Consider the following 17,668-nt stretch of genomic DNA (forward strand, 5'->3'; position numbering starts at 1 on the left):
GCATTTGCTTCATAAGCAAGCCTGTTATTGCTGCTGCTGCTATCACTTCAAAGTGCAGACCAAGACTCAAGGATAGCACTTCATTATGAGTGATCCTTTTACACAAGTAATATGATTGACATGCTAGAATCTCTCTGAAAGCTCAAATAGAATTTTTTTCCTTGAAGTCTCCTATAAATTGTTCTACTGGAGCTGGCAGGCAGAATGCTAGTTACAAGGGAAGCAAAAAGCAGTAGTGAAAACTTCTTGGGTGCTGGGTTTTTTTAACATGTAATATTCTCACCTTTTCAACAAAGACTGTGGTCCAGAAAACATCCCATCCCAAGACCTTTACCTCTGAACACACAACACCAGCTATAACTCAGGCAGTAATTTGGGGCCAGTTGTCCCTCTTTCTTAAGACTCAGGTCAGGATGAAATCTGCAAGCCTTAAGTCCAGAAGGCTATGATTAGTAATACTTATCTATTTTACTTCTTGAACATCTTGGCTCCTCAAACTGTTGTGGATTATTTCTATGTGGTACTGTAAGTATTCTTCTAAAAGGAATTTCTAGATGCCCCTCAGAATTTCTTTAGTAGTGCAAACAGGATGTATTCTGAGTCATATTCTGGCTTCTTGTCCCCACCTATACATGAGATAGGGCAAAATTTTTGTTACACAACACACAAACATTTGATGCTCATGTAAATTTTGTATATCGAAACTTAAGGTTCCATGGAATATATTCAGACTATGCATTCTTCTCCTATTTATTTAGTGCATTCTAACAATTCCTCTTAAGTGTTTCAAAATTTATATCTCATGCCTAAGAGCAGGAAGCTTTTTTGGCTGTTCCACAGCTGAAAAAAAATGTCCTTTTTTCTTTGATAATGAGTATGATTTTCTTTTTGGAGTTCTACAAACCTGTTTTTCCCTGAGGTTATATACTTTGTAGCATCTTAGCACTAATCATCGTAATGTTCACACAGAGAACTCTCAAGAAATTTAGCTTCTGAACATACATTCCTTGACTTAATTTGAAGACACTGAAAAGTGCTCTCGAAAACCTTCCTCAAGTACTGGTTCTTGACTTTCAATAGTTCTTCACTAGGCCAGTCTCATTGGGGAAAATGGAATACTCAGAGAGTTTTAATATTGTACAGGTACTACTTACTGTCAGCTTTATACGACTAAGACCAATATATTTGTCAGCCGAATATTACTTTTACATCAAAATTCCAATCTTGTCCCACTTTCTTACTGTGATAGTTTAAGGGTTCCTGTTACATTAAAATCCAGTACCTGATAGAGAGCTCTTGTAATAATGTGTTACCTGACAGATAGCTGCATGAGTGAGAATACCGAATAAGAGTGTTTCTATTATATTTCTACCTAGGCAGTACTTTTGAGATCCACATTATAGATTTTTGTTCTGGTTTATGTACTTATATTTCAAGTTCCATGATTTTTAAAAACATTGATTCGATCACTCCCTTCTGATTAGCTCATTCAGAAATGCCTACACTGATCTAGGAAGGTGTTGCAAGTTTTGACACAAAGTTGGATTCAATTTCTGTTTACAGACTTTGTGATTGAATATGAAGATGGGCTGCATGAACCAGGGGTATGGCATTACCAGACGGAAGTTCCTGGAACTCAGACAACAGTACAGTTGAAGTTGTCTCCATACGTCAACTACTCATTCCGTGTGATAGCTGTCAATGAGATTGGCAGAAGTCAGCCGAGTGAACCATCTGAGCAGTACCTGACAAAATCTGCAAGTAAATAACTATTCCTGCTTAACAGTGATTGATTTATACTATGAATGGCATTGAATTTGCTTGGAATGCAAACAGCAGTCATTCTTGTTCACGTGTAAATATTTTATTTTTAGACCCTGATGAAAATCCTGCTAATGTACAAGGGATAGGCTCAGAACCTGATAATTTGGTAATAACATGGGAGGTAAGTTTGTTTTTTGGAGGTTTCATTTATTTGTTTTCAGGTCTGTGAGTAGCATTTTTTTTAGAGAAATAATAATGATCTAACTGTGAACATGTTATGAGAATACCCAATGCGCTGCTTGCTTAAAGCATTCTTGAAAAAGAGTAGAATCCAGATGTTTCCCCGTCTTCACTTTGAGGAAAAAGCTGCATGCATTATAAAAAAAAAAAAAATGTTAAGGTGCCATATTTTCCTTGAGTGATTTCTCAAGGTAAGACATTAATTTGGTAATACACGATGTTTTGCTGCCAATTTAGGAAAACTTAAATATGTAAATGGTGGTTTATCTCAAGTAGAGTCTTATTTTTAGAATGAATTCTAATGTGAATCCTAATTCTGCCCTCAACTTTTGTGATGAACCAAATTATTGTGCACTCTTCCACTGTTGTGGAAAAGTTTTCTCTATCATGTCCTTACCATCATGACAGGAGCTCAAGGAGAGCCATGGAAAACCAATTTCCCATCCCAGGCAAGAAACATTGTCTAGGGAACACTGTTTATAGGGAGCTGGTGTAAGTCTATTTTTCCCTCTTCCACGTCTTAAGAAATACTTGAAAACAAAGTATGTATATAGTGATCACAATGTATGGTTGCATGAGAATTAGCCAGGATCACCATTCAATGTGATTTTTACTATTGAATGAAAAGCAACTTAACTGACCTCTTGTAAAAGCTAAATTGCATAGCTTGAAAATTTCAGCAGGGCTTCTCTGTCACAGAACACAGTGGTAAATTTTCAGTAAAATTCTAAAGAAGAATCACTGTATTTCCTTTGTGACTTTGGATTTTTCAGATGCTTCAGTATGTTTTAAAAAATATTTCTTTTCATTTCAGTCTTTAAAAGGTTTTCAGTCTAATGGACCAGGGCTTCAGTACAAAGTCAGCTGGCGTCAGAAAGATGTTGATGATGAATGGACATCTGTTATAGTTGCAAATGTATCTAAATATATTGTGTCTGGTACACCAACTTTTGTTCCCTATGAAATAAAAGTACAAGCTTTAAATGACCTGGGATATGCACCAGAGCCATCAGAGGTGATTGGACATTCAGGGGAAGACTGTAAGTTTTGTAGTTTCACTCAACTGTAATAAAAGCAACTAAATGTGTAACCTGCATGGGTATTTAAAATACTAAAATATTGAAAAAGGGGGATAGTTATTTTTTTCATTAAAATGAAGTAATTTGGAGATAATAAGGCTTCATAATACTCCGCAGTATTAATCCTGAGGTCAGCTTTTTAACATAGGAACATTTTAACGTATTCCTTGAGTGCAATGCAAAGACTCATTCTGAAAAAGTATATTCATGTGGTGTCTCATTCTAACTAGGTACTTGTTGCATCCTTTCCACACAGTGCCAATGGTTGCTCCAGGCAATGTGCAGGTTCATGTTATTAACAGCACATTAGCAAAGGTGCATTGGGACCCAGTTCCACTAAAAAGTGTCCGAGGACACCTTCAAGGGTACAAAGTAAGTACAGTCAAAAGCTTTCTGTTCCTCGTTTATTAGAATAGATCACTCTTCCTATATGAGACTGTTTCCAGATTGAAGTAACTGACATATAAGAGGACTCTTGGTTTTCAGTGAGCTCACAAGTTTTGCTGACAAGAGCAACAGCATCAATACAATTCATTTAAATTTCAGCAATGTTCCAGCCTTGTAGCACAAGCCTCCTGTGACATTGTCCTTGAAGAATAATGGGATGTGCCTGCAATTAAGTTTGTACACATTATATAGATTAAAAAATGATAATAGTTTTACAGATCTTATTCCAAAAGGATATTTAGAGGATGAGAGGAAATAGTTTCTGTAGGAGCCTCTTCTAGGTCTAATGCTAAGATTACTCATTGTCTGCCATAATATGATTAATCACATCTTTAATTCTGAGTAACTAACTGGCCACTTGCCAGCTTATGCTGGGTGCTGTGTCTTTTTGGAGGCCAAGAAAAAGCTCAGTTTAAAAGCTCAGTTTAAGGAGATAGGAAATGGCAGAAGATTTGGAGTGTACATATAATTGAAGGAAGCTTAGTGTAAGATAATGTGCTGGCTTTGATGATAACTGAAAAGGCTGTGTTGGAGACAAAAGACTGCAATTAATAGAGAATGGGAGACAGAAGGACTTCAAGGTTAGAAACTGGGGGAACTGGTGTCCCTGGAAGACAGGGAAAATCTGATGGCAAAAGTTGTTTCAGAGGTTGCACTAGAAGCCCATCAGAAGAAACTCAAGAGTGGAAACTGCAGAAGCATGGTAGACTGGTTGTGGAGGGAAGAGTGGAATGAGAGGATATACTGACTTCCTATGCAACAATAGAAGAAAATAAAAAATAATTACTTCTTTGCTCCTCTGCAAGTATACTAATAAATACATTCTAACAAAACAGACTAGTTACACAGCCTGAACTAGGTTACTTTGTAAGACAGACTAATTTTAACTACTTCTGTTTAAATGAAAGGCGGAAAAAGAGTAATGAATATTTGGAGGAAAATAAATGTACATTATACTTATAAAATGGAGGACTAGCGTTCAAGAGCATTGAAACCAAACTTCAGCGCATTACAGCTGGTTACCATATGAATGTGAGTTCCTGGTATGTGGATGTCACTTACCTGGCACAAAATACCACCGTTCAGAGAGACTGAAGCTAGTTCTGTATGAGCTAGCGCAAGTATTTGTGGTTAGTGTGGTGCTTTACCCTAGATAATAAACTCAGCTGAGAAACAGGACTTATTAGTCTCTTAGATGTTTATCTGTTAGATGATAGTCTCATATCAACCTGGTATTTCACACACAAATGGGCAACCAAAAGAAAACATCCGTTATGTGAGGATTAAAGAGTTAGAATTTAGTGAAGCTAGTGCTTATTATTAATCCAGTTACAGCAATGCTAATGCTCATAATCCAAGTCACTAAATTTCTGTTAAAGATCATTAATAATACAAAAAAATCCATAGACACAAACGTCTGCCCATACATCAGGTGTTATGTTCTCCCCCGTCAAAGGCATGCTTACAGCGAGTTGTCATCATCCCAAGTTTAGATGGAGATTTCTTTTTCCTCAGACTTGGAGTCTCTGAGGGTTATTTTCTGTCCTGTATTTGCTAATGGGTTGCACGCTTTCCTTTCCAGTTGGTCTAAGGGGTTAGTCATGCCATGATTACTTCTGTTTAATGTATTAGTCCTTCTCTGTGTACACTATGATTTCTTTCTGTGGGGAGGAGAACCACACAATTACACAAAGCTAAGCAAAACTGAAGCTAAAATAAGTTAGTCAACAATTATAAATAAAACAAGCTCAAGACCACAGGATTGAGACCTGACCACTGAGTAGTTTTGCTGTTATGGCTAGGACAAACAAGACAATGGTATATCATTGAATAAGTTGCAGATGCAGCAAAAGTTTCTTAATTAATTATTGCAGATACAGCTAAATCAAGCTAAAATAGGCTAAAAACTAGGTAAGGCATAACAAGTCCTAAGACCTAGCGGATAGTTATTGTTATAAAGCTTTCTCTGAATTTAAGCTGAAAACCTCTTATGGATGCCAAGTATGCTTTAAGAGTCTTAGATATTGACATAGCTTACAAAGCACATGACTATCTCTTTTTAAACACATCAGCAAAATCCTACTAGCAAACTCAGGCTTTCCGAATTAATAAAATTATTTCAGATGGTAGCCCAATATGCAGTGTTGCATTAAGGACACGTTTCTTAATAAAGAGAAGGGTATTTCTCTGAAGAGTCACGTCATGAAGACAAATGTATGAACAAAGCAGGAAGACATCTAGCAGCAGTCTACAGCACATCACTCATATTTTGCTCTTGTATTAATCTAGCTTGATATACTGTGGTCCTATAAAGCATTTCAAACCTAAGAAGAAATTTTAAAAATAATTCTTTTCACTGTTACTGCTGCCATTTCTTCCTGTTATTTTTATGAATTCAGTGGTTATTCAATACAGTATGTGAAAAATGTGATGCAGTCTTTTTTACTGTCATGTTCCTCTTCCAACTCACTGCTTATCAAACCCAGCTTATTAACACTCTCTTTTAATTTCAGCCTGGCTAGTGACAAGTGAGGATCCAACTCTAATCATGTGCTTTGTGAAAAGTTACTGGCTAACAATTCTTAAAATATCATGAACTATACCTGATGAGTTTCAATACTAATAGTACCAACGCTTCAAGCTTGTGTTAGCTTGTAAATGGCTTTCTACGCTAGCTGGTAGGATGAGAGCTACAGGATGACAGCTGGCAGTGTTGAAAAACATTAACTCAGGCCATGTAAAACACAGTGGTGCTTAGCAGTGATTAGAGTGAAATGATATGTTGTTAGCAATAGAAAGCTGGTGACAGTGTAACATTGCTTTATAAGCTACCTAGTTGGGCTTTGGAAGTCTTAACAGTTCCCTTTTTGGAATTCATGTGTGAAATCCCAGCTTCTTCAATTAAAGAGGTGTTTTGCAGTTGGCCTAAATGAAACCAGGATTTTACCCATTTACATTGCTTTATCAGTTTTAGTGTGTGATCATACATCCATGAAAATTATGCTGTGAAAAATGAACATTGACGTATACAAAGGTGACAATCCTAGGAATAATACAAGTCTTTGTAGGGGCAACTGTTAATATCTTTCCAGATACCATGGTAGAGAGACTGTGTAGTAAAGAGACTGCAGTCAAGGTAATTACCTCTGATGCTCATCTGTAGTTTCTTAGAAACTCAATCAGCAAAATGGACACCAAAATCAGCTTTGTGATCTGATCTAATTGTCACATAAATGGAGGAATAGTCTTCCTGTCGCTAGGTGGAGATCATTCCATGACTGTAACCTCAGAGTCCTTTCAGAACTTGTGTGTTTTTCCAACCCAGACAAATATTTTGGTTTCTTTCCCATTTAAAAATACCTACTTGGCTTCCACATCACAGGGAATAGCATGGTCAGGTGTGTGACATAACAAAGTGGCAAAGTGCAAGTCTGCTTTGGAAGCTGTGTAGACATCTTCCTGCAAGAATGGATGGTATGAATGAGTCCTACCTCTCAGATGGACTTGCTCACATGAGAACCATCACATACTAATGCAGTTCGAAACCAGAACTTGTGTCAAACTGGCTTTGAGCATTAGCAGAACTGGCAGGTGATAGTCTTACCCAGTTGTGTAGACATGACTGTTTCTGAACAAGGTCTGTTTCTGGAGCAGGAAAGCTCTATGATGTGTCTCACCTGAGCTTATTAAAACTGCACTTATTCCTACCTATAATTCATGGATACTCATGGAAAAGCTTAAGAGTTTGTAAAATTAGAACACCTAAACACTCACTGTAGATTTTCTTTTGTCTTTAGGTTTACTACTGGAAAGTGCAGAGTCTATCCAGAAGGAGTAGGCGGCATGTAGAAAAAAAGATCTTGACTTTCAGGGGAAACAAGACTTTCGGAATGTTGCCAGGGCTGGAGCCTTATAGTTCTTACAAGCTGAATGTTAGAGTTGTTAATGGTAAAGGAGAAGGACCAGCAAGCCCAGACAAAGTATTTAAGACCCCTGAAGGAGGTATGAAATGAGAAAGTTAGAGAATAAACTAAATGTGGTATATTCAGAAATAGAACACTAAGGGTATAATTGCTGAATTTGCATCTTGGACATCATAAAATAATAATCTGACTCGATACAATAATATTCTTAAGAATTAATAATTCATGAGCTGTTTTAAGTTAATCTACTTTGTATTTACTGTATATTCTTCTTAAAAGTTCCTAGCTCACCCTCCTTTTTGAAGATTACTAACCCAACGTTGGACTCTCTGACTCTGGAGTGGGGTTCACCTACCCATCCAAATGGTGTTTTGACATCATATATACTGAAGTTTCAGCCAAGTAAGTTAATTATGAATATATAGCTCTAGCTCAGACAATATGTCTACCAAATAATAATCCATTTATTAAGAAAAAATTATGTTAAATTTGTAATGTACAAAAGATATGATTGCACTGTAGATGTCAAGTTTGAAAAAGATTAGTGTATTTTGACAATATAGATGACTCTATTCGGAAAACTACACTTGCTCAAGTACAAGGTTAGCATTTTTCTATTATTTTTATTTCTTCAAACCATGCTTCACAGAAAAATGGAGCTGAAGTCCTACATATAATTGACAGACAAGTTAGAAGCTGGATACTACCACTTACAAATCCTATATTCTAACTGCAGAGAAAATATCATTAGAAGTAGATCAAAATACATCCAATTATATTGTCGTCTGCTTCTTCAATTTTCATAGTATTTTAATTTTAAAATGAAAAATTCAGAAATGTGCCATTTACTAATATCAGAGCTCTAAATCACTTCCTTAGGATCCCCATCCCACTGCTTACTTGCCCAGAAATTTGTCAGCAGTGACACTGGAAATTAAGAGATTCATGTGCATGGAACAGGTTAAGGAAGTTTGCTTTCTTTCACTTACCAACTTCCACTGCTCCTTGGCATTAGTCAGAAGTCACTTCAGTGTTTTTTTCCTGAGCATACTGAATTTATTATGAGGCAGCTAGTTTAGAGTTTCAGAATTTTGTAATGATGAGTGTTTCAAATGTGTGTAAGTTCAGATGATTTGATGCGGACTCAGTTGCCTTGGATTCAGACACTTACAAGAATGGAACTTGCACTTAAAAAACTTGTAGGTGTTTCCTATCTCCCTGTTGAATTTTAGCCCCTCGCATAGATCCTTTTTACACAAAGGTGACTTTCTTTTGAAACTGTAGATTATGATTCATATAACCCAAAATGAACAATGCAGCAGACAAACAAAACAAGTAAATACAAACAAAAAAAGCCTGTTTTAACACAATGATAATATAGGCAATTTTCCAACCTCTTTTTTTTTTTTTCTTCTTGTAACAACAGTTAACAACACACATGAATTAGGTCCCTTGGTAGAGATAAGAATTCCTGCCAACGAGAGCAGCTTGATATTAAAAAATTTGAATTACAGCACACGGTACAAGTTTTACTTTAACGCACAAACTTCAGTTGGATCAGGAAGTCAGATAACTGAGGAAGCAGTAACAATTATGGATGAAGGTAAGATGGGTATGTATAAAGAAAACCCATTGAGTTTAAAAAGCACTATGAATTTTATTAAAAATATTACTACTCCTTCCTTCCATTAAGGAAATAGCCCCTAGTAAAATTTTCTCTAGACCTTTCTTAACTGTATTATACACTAATAAAAGATTTTAAATAGTTTTTAAGAAAAGATTTGCAAGGGTTTTCTACTGTAGTAGAAGCCCCAAAAGAGCTGTAAAGACCTTCTTTTTGTTATAAACTTAAAAGATCTAAGACTTCAGCTTTTCTGGTCTTCAGAGTTGTAACTTTACATTTTAAGTGGTCTTCCTCCATTCACCTATTCTGCTTCATTGACCTTCTCTGGTCACAGAGAACAGTAGTGAAATGATGCAGCTTTATGGCTAGAGGAAATTATTTCTCTTTTGAAGTATGCAACAGCTTCTGTGAGGTCTAAATTTTTTCACAGAGCTGGCAAAAACTGTAATTTCAAACAAGCTGCAGAAATAAATTTGTCATCTATGGCCCCAAGTAACTGGTGACATTGTATTATATTTAAATACTCTTAAGTATATTGTTCAATCCTGTCACTATTGATTTTTACATTTATAGTCATTCTCGATCTCTGATTTTGGCAGTTCTTTTGTTGAAGATGTTATTTATTTAAATATGAAAGCTTAATAAAATAAGAGCAATTTAAAGCAAAGGGGAAATTTGGGGCAAATGCCTTTTATGATTTTGCACATCTTAATATTAAAAGTCTATTTTGATACCATCTTTTCATGTATTTTTATCCTTAGTAAAATTATAGTTTATTGGAATTGCTGCAGATGACTTGGTGTGCAATGCAATTTCTCTAATAGTGTATTAAAGATGCATATGAACTGCATTTATTTTAAATCATTAATCTTAATAAGCATGAACAATAAAATTTTGTAAACGCATGTATATTAATTTTTGTCTTGTAATAGTCTGTCAGTGTTCAGCATAAGTGGATTGTTTCTAATTTATTTCAATTAATACATTTTATCTAGTCTGCATGCTTTCATGGTTTATAATGAAATTATATATGTATGTTCCCTTTGGTGTTGTATCTAATTATATAGTGTTCCTATTCTTGTTTTCCTCCATTAAAGCTGGTATTCTCCGTCCTGCTGTAGGTGCAGGCAAAGGTAAAATGAAACTGCATGATTTGTTAATGTGTGGATTTTGCAGTGTTGCAAATGGGGAAATTTCAGTGGTAAGGACAGAAAATCTTGGACTACACATTGCTATACAAAGTATTAATCAGTGCTGGAAGAAAACATTTGTGGGTTTTGTTGGTTTTGGTTTTTTTTTTCTTTTTAAAGGAATCCAGAATGCTTATTAATACCTTTCATCTGTTTATTTTGCCACAGAGTTCCAGGGGAATTCATTAGCTTTGCTTCAGCAAAGCCTAATTATTTCTGAACATTTAACAGATGTATGTCACTGTCATAAATATTCAGGATCCAGGTGCAGTAGCACTGATTAGCTGGAGTAGAAAAACCAGCACTTTCACAAAGGAGATTTTTTTTACTGTGCCATGTGCATTTTTTTGTTTTAAAAAAGTAGGTGTGTTCTTGTTCTCACTGCTGATTAATGCTACCCATTTGATCACATTTATTTCATTTGCAAGCCAACTGTGTATAGGAGACAGATGACTGACAATACCCTCTGTTTACTTCTCAGTTCGAGTATCAAATTGAATATACAGGCAAATGGCTTCCTGCCGTCTTAGGTTCACAGATCTTGTGAGCACTTGAGGGGATACTTCAGTGGGGGGAACATATTATCTTCCATATTCTTGAATTCAGTAATATTTAGTTCTTTATGATGCAGTTGTTCTTCCAAACAAGGTGTTCTTCACGTTTTTGCACACAGTTTTTATGAATTTTGATACCCTTACTGTCAGAAGCTAAGATTGTCCTGAGGACTGTTAGGTAGCTCTAAGTCAGAAAGGTGTCTCTATACGTATGCGTCATTTTATCAGAGGTGTCATTAACACTAATGAACATCTGTGCTTCAGATTCTCAGACTATAAACATCCCAAATCAAATCTGTACATGAAATACCCAACATTTTTTACAAACTTGGAAGAGATAGCATAAATTTTTTTACATATATTTTCTTTCCACTTGATGATCAGGTGTTTTGAATGATAATAGCCATAAAAAGAACTTAATTCGCTCAGTCTGGTATAAATCAGACTATATATATGTATGCACGCATTTGTGCATATATTATATATATAAGTATATTCTAATATCAGTTGCATTTCTGGTAACTGTATGGAGTTGTGGATTTATTTTAATGACAAGTCTTTCTTACTGTTTTTTAGTCTAGTTGTAGCTAAGAAGTCAGCACAGATTGGAACAATCAAACTGGCTTGTAGTCCTGGACATTAACAGCAGAAATGTAAATTAAGTTCTCACTATTTATAGCTGACTATAAAAACCCATGCAGGGAAAAATGGATTCTCTGTGTGAAACTGCGGTCTAATTTTAGCTGTATCACAGTCTGTGGCTAACAGAAAGTGTCTTATTTGTGAGATCATCTGGAGCAGCTCACATTTCAGGGCTGTCATCTCAGATTCTCTGAGAACTAAACAGATGTCTTCGTTTGGTTCCATGCCGTTTATGGTTTCAAAGTTTTTACATATTCCTGTAGCATCTAGCTCTTACAATTGCAAAGAAAACTTTGGAACTGCAAACAGGATGGAACTAAAGCCATGACATCTGTTAGGACATCTGAGTTGCTGCAGGTCTGACATGAGTGTTCTCAGTGGTTACTTACATTAATGTGTTAACTGTTTCGCTACTGATCAGGGACTATGAAGAAGGAAAAGGAGGATCATATTAGCAAGATCAAGTGCCAAATTATTTGGTTTCAAGAGTGGGTGGATTTGGAAGATGGCAATAGTCAGCCCATTCAAGAAGAAGCCATATCCAGCAGTGAATTTTTACTCCTCCATTAAGTGCAGGAGGGCCTATACACATATATTGCCATTTATGTATTGACATCTAACGACAGGCATGAGGTAACAGAGGTGTGAGAAAAATTGGGGAGTAAGAACCTGATTACATATAAAATAATTATAGTAGCAGCTGGAAAGTGACTCAGGCGATCACTGGTGTCAAGTCTTTCCTACGCTTTTCCATTAGAAGTTTTTAATAACTGGGCTATAGAGGAAGGAAGAGAATACAAGTTTGAGCCATGGTAGAAATGAGAGTTGCTGATTAAAATAAACAGTCACAGGGGCTCCTTACTGTGTTTGTGGTAAGCTGAAGTGTAGGGAGTCATGCCATGACATGTCAGTCTCTACATTTCACAAGCCTTCTTGTTTCGTTTTTCAGTTTCTTTGTGATTTAGTCAACATTTTTATTTGAAAGCAAGTTCTTGTAGTCTGCATGCATGCAGACACTGGTAACTGGCAGTCCTGAACCGCAATTAAAATAAGATTGTGAGATCACAGTTACCTTCACAGTTACCTACTTTACCTGTTGGTGAAGAGATCTATAGCCCAACTGAAGTGCATTTACACCAATGCACGCAGCATGGGCAATAAACAGGAGGAGCTGGAAGCCACTGTGCGGCAGGAAAACTATGATGTGGTCGCCATCACGGAAACATGGTGGGATGACTCACATAACTGGAGTGCTGCAATGGATGGCTACAAGCTCTTTAGAAGGGACAGGCTAGGAAGGAGAGGTGGAGGGGTAGCCCTGTATGTTAGGGAATGTTTTGACTGTCTAGAGCTCAACGACAGTAATGATAAGGTTGAGTGCTTATGGGTTAAGATCAGGGGGAAGGCTAACAAGGCAGATATCCTGGTGGGAGTCTGTTACAGACCACCCAACCAGGACGAGGAAACAGATGAAGTATTCTACAAGCGGTTGGCTGAAGTCTCACAATCCCTAGCCCTTGTTCTCGTGGGAGACTTCAACTTACCAGAGATCTGCTGGAAATACAACACAATGGAGAGAAAGCAGTCTTGGAGGTTCCTGGAGTGTGTGGGAGATAACTTCCTGACGCAGCTGGTAAGCGAGCCAACCAGGGGAGGTGCCCCGCTGGACCTGCTGTTCACAAACAGAGAGGGCCTGGTGGGCGATCTGGTGGTCGGAGGCTGTCTTGGGCTCAGCGACCATGAAATGATAGAGTTTTCAATTCTAGGAGAGGTAAGGAAGGGGGTCAGCAAGACCGCTACCCTGAACTTTAGAAGGGTGGACTTTGGGCTGTTCGGGAGTCTGGTTAACAGAGACACTTGGGAAGCAGTCCTGAAGGGCAAAGGAGTCCAGGAAGGCTGGATGTTATTCAAGGAGAAAATCTCAAAGGTGCAGGAGCAGGCCGTCCCCATGTGCCGCAAGTCGAGCAAGCGGGGGAGAAGACCGGCCTGGCTGGACAGAGAGCTTTGGCTAGAACTCAGAAAAAAAGGAGAGCTTACCGCCTTTGGAAGAAGGGGCAGGTGACTCAGGGGGATTACAAGGATGTTGTGAGGATATGCAGGGAGAAGATCAGAAAGGCGAAGGCGCAGCTGGAACTTAAACTGGCCACCACCGTTAAAGACAACAAAAAAAGTTTTTATAAATATGTTAGTGACAAAAGGAGGGCCAGGGAGAATCTCCCTCCTTTGTTGGATGCAGAAGGTAACCTTGCCACGAAGGATGAGGAGAAGGCAGAGGTACTTCATGCCTTCTTTGCCTCAGTCTTTAATAGTCAAACTAGTCATCCTTCGGTTTTTCAGGCCCCTGAGCTGGGAGATGGAAATAGGATACAGAGTGAAGACCCAGTTGTTGAAGAGGTGGCAGTCACTGACCTGCTCCTCCACCTGGATGCACACAAGCCCATGGGCCCAGATGGGATCCACCTGAGGATACTGAGGGAGCTGGCAGAGGAGCTGGCCAAGCCACTCTCCATTATTTATCAGCAGTCCTGGTCAACTGGGGAGGTCCTGGATGACTGGAAGCTAGCAAACGTGACGCCCCTCTACAAGAAGGGTCGGAAGGAGGATCTGGGGAACTACTGGCCTGTCAGCCTGACCTTGGTGCCGGGGAAGGTCATGGAACAGATCATCTTGAGTGCCATTATGCAGCAAGTGCAGGACAACCAAGGGATCAGGCCCAGCCAGCATGGGTTTATGAAAGGAAGATCCTGTTTCACTAACCTGGTCTCCTTCTATGTGACCCGCTTAGTGGATGAGGGGAAGGCTGTGGATGTTGTCTACTTGGACTTTAGTAAGGCCTTTGACACCATCTCCCACAGCATTCACCTGGAGAAGCTGGCTGCAAACGGCTTGGATGGGTGCACTCTACGCTGGATTAGAAACTGGCTGGACGGCCGAGCCCAGAGAGTGGTAGTGAATGGAGTCAAATCCAGTTGGCATCCGGTCACGAGTGGTGTTCCCCAGGGCTCAGTACTGGGGCCGGTCCTGTTCAACATCTTCACTGATGATCTGGATGAGGGGATCATGACACCAAGTTGTGTGGAAGTATCGATCTGCTAGAGGATAGGAAGGCCCTGCAGAGGGACCTGGACAGGCTGGATTGTTGGGCTGGGGCCAACTGCATGAGATTCAACAAGGCTAAGTGCTGAGTCCTGCACTGCGGTCACAACAACCCCATGCAACGCTACAGGCTGGGGGATGAGTGGCTGGAGAGCTGCCTGGCAGAAAAGGACCTGGGGGTGTTGGCTGACAGCCACCTGAAAATAAGCCAGCAGTGTGCTCAGGTGGCCAAGAAGGCCAATGGCATCCTGGCTTGTATCATGAATAGTGTGGCCAGCAGTACCAGGGAGGTGATAGTGCCCCTGTACTCGGCACTGGTGAGGCCACACCATGAGTACTGTGTTCAGTTTTGGGCCCCTCACTACAAGAAGGACATGGAGGTGCTGGAGCATGTCCAGAGGAGGGCAACGAAGCTGGTGAAGGGTCTAGAGCATAAGTCTTATGAGGAGCAGCTGAGGGAGCTGGGGTTGTTTAGCCTGGAGAAGAGGAGGCTGAGGGGAGACCTTATTGCTCTCTACAACTACCTGAAAGGAGGTTGTAGCGAGGTGGGGGTCCGTCTCTTCTCCCTAGTAATGAGTGACAGAACGAGAGGAAACAGCCTCAAGCTGCGCCAGGGGAGGTTTAGGTTGGATATTAGGAAAAACTTCTTCACCAAGAGGGTGGTCAAGCATTGGAACACGCTACTCAGGGAAGTGGTTGAGTCTCCATCCCTGGAGGTATTTAAAGAACAGACAGATGTCGTGCTCGAGGACGTGGTATAGATGGCAGTGATAGGTTAACGGTTGGACTCGATGATCTTAAGGGTCTTTTCCAACCTTGACGATTCTAGGATTCTATGAATCTAGGATTCAGTTGAAGCCAACGCTTCCTCTCAATGCAGTACTCAGTCTGGTCTGCCGCCTTCATGTGAACTTCACATCCAAGTACTATTGGCAGAAATACTTTTGTTGCAAGGGAGAAAAACAAGTAGTCTGGCCTCTGGGTTTGAAACTATTCTTTTTTTCTGACTGAATCTCCAATATATAGCTCTTCGCTATAGGCTAGAAATCATTCCCAGCTGAGTTCATATCTCTGATCTCTTCATAGAAGACAGTATCATCTCAGTTTTCTTTGTTCCGTACTAAATGCTGTTCCTTAAATCATTTTCCCTGCCTACCATCTGTTTCTCCTCCCTCTTTGAATCATTTCACATAATGTCTCCATATTTCTTGCTAACAAGTTCAAGCTGCTTTTTCTTTTCAAGTTGATTATAGTATTTTTGTACTGCTCCTTCAGCCACTCTCTCCCTGTGGACTTCTCCATGATATATCTATGTGATGCTTTCAGTACAGCCTGCTACACAGAACCACTGTTTTGTCCTCTTTCAAGTCTACTGGGAACAATGATGATGCTTTGCATGTTAGACTAGAGAAAATGATGATTATTGCAATGCAAAAATTCCTGCAAATACCTTTCGCTTCATAGACATCATGCAAAATCCATGCCATGCTAAATGCTTATCAGTGAAACGATTTCTTGCATTTCTTCTTCCGTATTTATTGCACTACAGGGATGCTCTTGCAATGGCCTAAATAATCTTAGAAGTGACTAATACCCATTTCTTACTGCCAGAAATGGAATTCACTCCTACTGTTATACTAAGGCTTGAATTTCATACTGTAAAAGTTGTAGGTTAAAAAGCAAACAAAAGCAAAACCCTTCTCTGTCTTTTACAGGCTCTGGCAGAATCTATTACCTTTTTCCTTCATCGTTTCTTGTGTGTGGGTGTGGGGTTTTTTCCTTTGAATTTATTTTTCTCTTTATATATGCCTTTTAACTAATTGTCTATGATATATTGCTTTGCGGTTTTTATTTTCCATTTGACACCAATCTTCAAATGTGTGCTTGTCATTTACCTACCATTTTTTCCTGGAGATCAGGTGAATCCCATGAAAATTCCTAAAGTTTAGTCACTTTGGGGATTATTTAATTTATTGTTCTGCTGAACTAAATCTTGAGAGAGAGTACCTATTCTGTTGTTAAAATCCATTCGTATCTCATGTCATGTCTTATTAAATTCTTTTGAATCTGCAGCCCAAGTGTAACTGTGCTATTTGGAGGAACTGTGTTCCTGAAAGGCTGGAGGATTAAATACAACTCTACAAAAAACTCCACTAAAAAAAGCACTGGAATTAATTTGAAAAGAAAGGAAAATTTTACTTTAAGCCTAGCCCTCTTTCTCAACAATTGGCAAATGCTTTTATACCATATCTCACAACAGGAATGAAACCATACTCAGAAGTGCCAGCTAAATTTTGCATTGTATCGTAACGTGGATAAAAGAGCTTAATTTACTGGAGGTAGCTGAATAAGAGTCGATCTGTATAAAATCGGTAACTTATTAACAATCCATTCCCATCAGTTTTAGAGCGACGCTTTTGCCAGCGCTGCTGCACAGCGTTGTGCATATTACAGATGAAGAGAGCACAGTGCTCTGCTACTGAAAAAGCCCTGCTCCCTCAGACAAAGCTTTCTGCCCCCCTTTGTACCAACTGGCGCTTGCACAAGCTGACAGTTTCTGTCAACTGACAATTACACATTTTGCATTTGTGAACAGTGCTGGGAAACATATTGAAGAACTAAGAGGTTAATTATAATTAGAGGTGTGCTGATTGAGAAGACAAGAGTCTGGGTAGATTGGAGACAAGCTTTAAACATTGTAACCACTTCGACTCTAGGCTTTCATCACCTCAGGATCCATCAGCCATCTTTTTTCTTCTTATGTATGTATTCATGTTGCAAATATGGCACATTTAACAGACTTAACTAAAACTTTCCAGGCCTGCTGGAAAGTTAGATCAAGTAGTAGTGAAAAAAGAGGAAGAATTACAAAAATAATTATTTTGAAAATAAATGTGCTAGTGAACAAATTTCTTAGTGCACTGTATTCAATAGGAAAAAAACAGAACTTAAATCTGACCAAATACTACACATGGATAAATCTGTACAGCTATTGGTAAGAATCAGATAAGAGTACATCTGATAAATGTAAGCATAAATCAGTCAATTGAAAGGATTAAGAAACTAAGACACCAAGGAAATGAAGGTAATTTTCAGAACTAACTTAATT

At 38.7% G+C, this 17,668-nt stretch overlaps 1 protein-coding gene across 27 annotated transcripts in view; it reads left to right on the forward strand.

Moving 5' to 3' along the window:
- The window catches only part of NRCAM (neuronal cell adhesion molecule), a 165,891-nt gene that overhangs the window by 124,390 nt on the left and 23,833 nt on the right, over nucleotides 1–17,668 (forward strand). For 16 of the 27 annotated variants that reach the window (XM_087764179.1, XM_087764187.1, XM_087764184.1 and 13 more), the window contains 8 exons: nucleotides 1,564–1,761; nucleotides 1,875–1,945; nucleotides 2,819–3,044; nucleotides 3,340–3,455; nucleotides 7,328–7,532; nucleotides 7,733–7,855; nucleotides 8,880–9,056; nucleotides 10,175–10,210. In XM_087764179.1, coding sequence (XP_087620305.1) covers nucleotides 1,564–1,761; nucleotides 1,875–1,945; nucleotides 2,819–3,044; nucleotides 3,340–3,455; nucleotides 7,328–7,532; nucleotides 7,733–7,855; nucleotides 8,880–9,056; nucleotides 10,175–10,210 — 1,152 coding nt within the window. The remainder of the gene's footprint in view (nucleotides 1–1,563; nucleotides 1,762–1,874; nucleotides 1,946–2,818; nucleotides 3,045–3,339; nucleotides 3,456–7,327; nucleotides 7,533–7,732; nucleotides 7,856–8,879; nucleotides 9,057–10,174; nucleotides 10,211–17,668) is intronic. The other 11 variants (XM_087764195.1, XM_087764185.1, XM_087764188.1 and 8 more) reach the window with 1 other exon arrangement.

This window comes from Nipponia nippon, unplaced genomic scaffold (genome assembly GCF_047370975.1).
Source record: "Nipponia nippon isolate SJK-2023a ecotype South Korea unplaced genomic scaffold, ASM4737097v1 scaffold_3, whole genome shotgun sequence".
In the NCBI taxonomy this organism is placed as follows: Eukaryota; Metazoa; Chordata; class Aves; order Pelecaniformes; family Threskiornithidae; genus Nipponia; species Nipponia nippon.